Here is a 3,339-nt window from a genome sequence, read left to right on the forward strand (position 1 = left end):
TGTGAATGTATGCTCTAGATGAGCTAGGACCAGTGCAGTATAGTGAATGGAGACAGAGGGATGATAAGACTGATGATCATGGTGCCTTATAAATAAGGTTGGAATTTGGCAAACCCCATTATGGATTATTAAACTCAGATTGCGGGCGGCAAAGATTGGCCAAATGTATAAGAAGGTTTTTATCATAGTTGTCTTTGCGTAATACAGTGACTCCTAAGTTGAAGGTGGTGGCTCAATGGAAGCTTTCTATATCATTTGTATTCACAAGACTAGTATCACAAAAAGGTTTACTATATCCCTATATGCATGCTATATTTACACTATTTTTGCATTCTAAGAATCCTCACCCCCTCTAATGTATACATAAAGTATACACTTCTAGAGCATACATAATCCCAATATCATGGTATATTACTTCGTTAGTGTAGTGGGCAATTCCAAATCTTTGGCCTGTCGCTCGTTGGGCCACGTGGCTCCTCTTAAAGAAAAACAAAAACCAGCGCTAAAAATCTCTAAAAAAAACTACACCATCAAAAGCTACCAAGTGAATAAAATAAAATAAAAGCATTATGCTTTGCTCTCAGGAGCAATTCGATCTTCTCCACAAGCAGTTCGCAGGTCCCAGAAGTAAGCGATTTGCAAGTTGCAGTCACAACAATTCGATCGGTTGGAATGCACTTATTGCAGGATATACCCGACATGGGCAGGGTCACGAAGCTCTGGGTTGTTTTCATGTTGTTGAAGATGATAACAGAAGATCATACATGTAACAGAAGATGAAGAGCACATGATCACCCAGGGGATGATTGAATGTATTACAGGGAGAGCGCTTCATCATACAAGGACATTTCTTCATGTCTTTACATGTAAACCTTTCCATGATGTCATTGTGGGCAGGAAATTACACAAGGGATTGCTTAACTCATGGCATAGGGTGTACCAGCACATGTGACACCTCAAGATTGAAAGAGACGAGTGGGGTAGGTACATTGTACAAAGAGGTGAGTGGGGTAGGTACATCGTACAAAGCTTCCGTGGAGCCAAGCTCACAGTCAACCATACTTGCCTCTCCATCCACAGCACCAGAAGGTAAACGGGAGGATTGCATAAAAGCCAAATTCCTACATTGCAACCAGCTGATAAGGGCTACTTGTGCCAGAGAGAGCTTTGGTCCTTGCCGCATTCCAGATTTGCAAGCCACCAGAGGGGAGACAAGGATGAGCATTGTTCCTTCTCTCCTTTGGCATCATTGATTCCCCTCCGTATGCAAACTGTTGAGGCCATTGTCGATGCCACGTCATATCTACCACATTGTTAGTAACTTTCCCTCCATATGCAAAGTGTTGAGGCCATTGTCGGTGCGCATTGTTAGTAACTTGCATAACCTTTACTGCTTTTAACCCTCCTGCCACATGTCATGCGAGCATGACAAGAACATGGCATGTACATGACCAGTATCCACTCCCTTGGATGTCAATCTGCAGCAGTGCCTTCAGTCTTTTTCATTTTTCTCATCAAGCGAGGGCCTCTCTCCGGATGCGGTCACCTATGCTTGTGCCTTGAAGGCATGCGGTCTTATTCAAGACGTTGATCTGGGCAAACACATTCATGACAAGATTGTTAGTCAGAGGTTGTTGGAGAAGAATGTTGTGCTTGGCAATGCGTAGGTATACATGTATACTAATTGTGGTGTACTTTGGAAAGCACAACAAGTTCTGGACGAGCTTCCCAACCGAGATGTCATCTCTTGGACTGCATTAACTGCAGGATATGCCCAACAAGGCCAGGGCCAGGAAGCTTTAAATTGTTTCCATTGTATGCGAAGGGAGGGTTTCTCTCTAGATGCAATCACCTATGCTTGCATTTTGAAGGCATGTGGCATTATGCTAGACATTGATATGGGCAAAAAAATTCACGATGAGATTGTCAATCAGGGGCTGTTGTAAGAATTGTCATGCTTGGCAATGCTTTGGTTGACATGTATGCCAAGGGTCGTGTACTTTTGAAAGCTCAACAAGTTCTTGACAAGCTTCCTGATCGAGATGCGGTCTCTTGGAATGCATTGATTGTAGGTTATGCCCAACAGGGGCAAGGCGAAGAAGCATTGGGATGTTCCTGATCGAGATGCGGTCTCTTGGAATGCATTGATTGTAGGTTATGCCCAACAGGGGCAAGGCGAAGAAGCATTGGGATGTTTCCAGCGGATGCGAAGCGAGGGCTTCTCTCCAGATGCAATCACCTATGATTGCATTTTGAAGGCATGTGGCACTTTGAAACACGTCGACACAGGAAAAAAAATTCATAATGAGCTTGTTAGTTGGGGGCTGTTGCAAAAAACTGTTGTGCTTGGTAATGCTTTGGTTGACATGTATGCCAAGTGTAGTGTACTTTCCAAAGCACAACAAGTTCTTGACAAGCTTTATGTCCGGGATACAGTCTCTTGGAATGCATTGATTGCAAGATATGCCCAACAAGATCAGGGCCAGGAAGTGCTTGGTTGTTTTCATCGGATGCATCGGATGAGATTGTTAGGCAGGGGCTATTACAAAAATATGTCGTGCTTGACAATGCTTTGGTTGACATGTATCCCAAGTGTGGCGTACTTTTGAAAGCGCAACAAGTTCTTGACCAGCTTTCTGTCAGGAATGAAGTCTCTTGGAATGCACTGATTACAGGATATGCTTGACAGGGGCAGGGCCAAGAAGCTAAGGGGTGTTTTCAGCGAATGCGGAGGGAGGGTTTCTCCCCAAATGTAGTTTCTTGGACTGCACTTATAAGAGGATATGCCCAGTAAGGGCGGGCCAACGAAGCTCTAGACTGTTTTCAATGCATGCAGCAAGATGGCATTTCCCCCAATGCAATCACTTATGTCAATGTGCTCTATGCATGTAGCCACTCAGGTTTAGTCGATGAGGGTCAGATGCATTTTGATAACATGAGGGAAAAACATGACATTGTGAAGGAGTACGAGCGGAAGTGCGACGCGAGAGAGAGTGCGAGAAGAAGAGCACGATGATATGGTGAACTCGCTCTACTGTAATGTGTAGAGCATAGTGAGTTCTTATTAGGTTTTAACAAAAGAATATGTGTACATACCTGGCGGCCCGCCCACTTACCTGGGCGACCACATTGGGCTTTATACCCCAACAACCTCCCACTTAAAGTCCAATGTGGTACTTTAAGTGTGAGAGAAGCTACTATACAAGCTAATATACAAGAGATGTAGAGAAGTGATGTACTACCCTACACCTAACTGCTTGCGAAAATGCGCAAAGCTCTCTGAGGGAAGTCCTTTTGTAAGTAGATCAGCAGGATTTTCTGTGGTGTGAACTTTGACAA

At 44.1% G+C, this 3,339-nt stretch overlaps 1 protein-coding gene across 1 annotated transcript; it reads left to right on the plus strand.

Moving 5' to 3' along the window:
• The first annotated feature begins 569 nt into the window (after positions 1–569).
• On the plus strand, positions 570–2,794 carry LOC147447328 (pentatricopeptide repeat-containing protein At3g53360, mitochondrial-like). Its single transcript, XM_086523603.1, has 7 exons — positions 570–723; positions 898–1,089; positions 1,456–1,619; positions 2,073–2,150; positions 2,259–2,312; positions 2,462–2,638; positions 2,690–2,794. Exons 1-7 carry the CDS (start codon positions 570–572, stop codon positions 2,792–2,794), a joined length of 924 nt encoding a protein of 307 aa, XP_086379729.1.
• Positions 2,795–3,339: the final 545 nt, after the last annotated feature.

The sequence above is a fragment of the Adiantum capillus-veneris genome, chromosome 11 (genome assembly GCF_014529385.1).
Source record: "Adiantum capillus-veneris isolate H3 chromosome 11, ASM1452938v2, whole genome shotgun sequence".
Classification (NCBI taxonomy): domain Eukaryota; kingdom Viridiplantae; phylum Streptophyta; class Polypodiopsida; order Polypodiales; family Pteridaceae; genus Adiantum; species Adiantum capillus-veneris.

What these genes read in the sequence shown, in the direction of transcription:
- LOC147447328 (XM_086523603.1), top strand. Translation starts at nt 570, where the DNA reads ATGCTTTGCTCTCAGGAGCAATTCGATCTTCTCCACAAGCAGTTCGCA. An exon ending in TCTCTTGGAATGCATTGATT is followed by an intron (nt 2,151 to 2,258) that starts GTAGGTTATGCC and finishes TGCATTTTGAAG; the next exon opens with GCATGTGGCACTTTGAAACA. An exon ending in AAAAAATTCATAATGAGCTT is followed by an intron (nt 2,313 to 2,461) that starts GTTAGTTGGGGG and finishes ATTGATTGCAAG; the next exon opens with ATATGCCCAACAAGATCAGG.